The sequence below is a fragment of the Mandrillus leucophaeus genome, unplaced genomic scaffold (assembly GCF_000951045.1).
Source record: "Mandrillus leucophaeus isolate KB7577 unplaced genomic scaffold, Mleu.le_1.0 Scaffold581, whole genome shotgun sequence".
Classification (NCBI taxonomy): domain Eukaryota; kingdom Metazoa; phylum Chordata; class Mammalia; order Primates; family Cercopithecidae; genus Mandrillus; species Mandrillus leucophaeus.
The window spans coordinates 272,776-273,558 of NW_012106264.1; the positions used below are offsets into that span (position 1 = coordinate 272,776).

The window sequence follows — 783 nt, forward strand, 5'->3', positions numbered from 1 at the left end:
GTGGAGCTCAAGGGCTGTGGGCACAACTGCTTCAGGGGTCTTGACAGAGGATCTAGTTTTTCTTCCCCTAGTAGCCTGAGATGTGGGCTCAGAGGTGACAGGCTGGTCTGTGGAGGTGGAAGGCTGGAGCTCAGGGACTGTGGGGACAACTGGTTCAGGGGTCTTGACAGAGGACCTATTTGTCCTGCTCCTAGTGGCCTGAGATGTGGGCTTGGGGGTGACTGGCTGGGCTGTGGAGGTGGAAGGGTGGGGCTCAGGGGCAGCAGAGGTAGCTGGAAAGGGTGTCATCCTGGAGGACTTCCGAGTTATGATTTTAGGCTTTGGGTGGAAAGGCTCCAGCTCTGAGGACAAGGGAGTCTCTGGAGCTTCCTGACTCCTATCCTGCCCGGTCTTATGAATGGTTGGCTCGATAGAAGGTGAAAGGGGAGAAAGAAGGGGCTGAGGTGCAAGATGTTTCTGGCTCTGAGAATTAAGGGGCTTTTGGGGTGGGGCTGAGGCTTCAGGCACTGTAGGAGGCAGACAAGCATCTGGAGATTCCTGATCGCCCTAGGGAGAAACAGAAGCAAGTGAGGGGGAGGAGGTGGAGAAAAGAGATAGAACTTGGATACTGTTCTTGATACTTGTTTATGGTTAGATAGGCTTACTGGATTTTGCCCAGGCGTAGCGGCTCACGGCTATAATCCCAGCACCTTGGGAGGCCAAGGTGGGTGGATCATGAGGTCAGGAGTTCAAGACCAGCCTGGCCAACATAGTGAAACCCCGTCTCTACTAAAAATACAAAAA

At 53.8% G+C, this 783-nt stretch overlaps 1 protein-coding gene across 1 annotated transcript in view; it reads right to left on the reverse strand.

Moving 5' to 3' along the window:
* Nucleotides 1-783, reverse strand: part of MDC1 (mediator of DNA-damage checkpoint 1) — a 25,305-nt gene that overhangs the window by 5,598 nt on the left and 18,924 nt on the right. The window contains exon 11 of the mRNA XM_011999109.1: nt 1-369. Coding sequence (XP_011854499.1) covers nt 1-369 — 369 coding nt within the window. The remainder of the gene's footprint in view (nt 370-783) is intronic.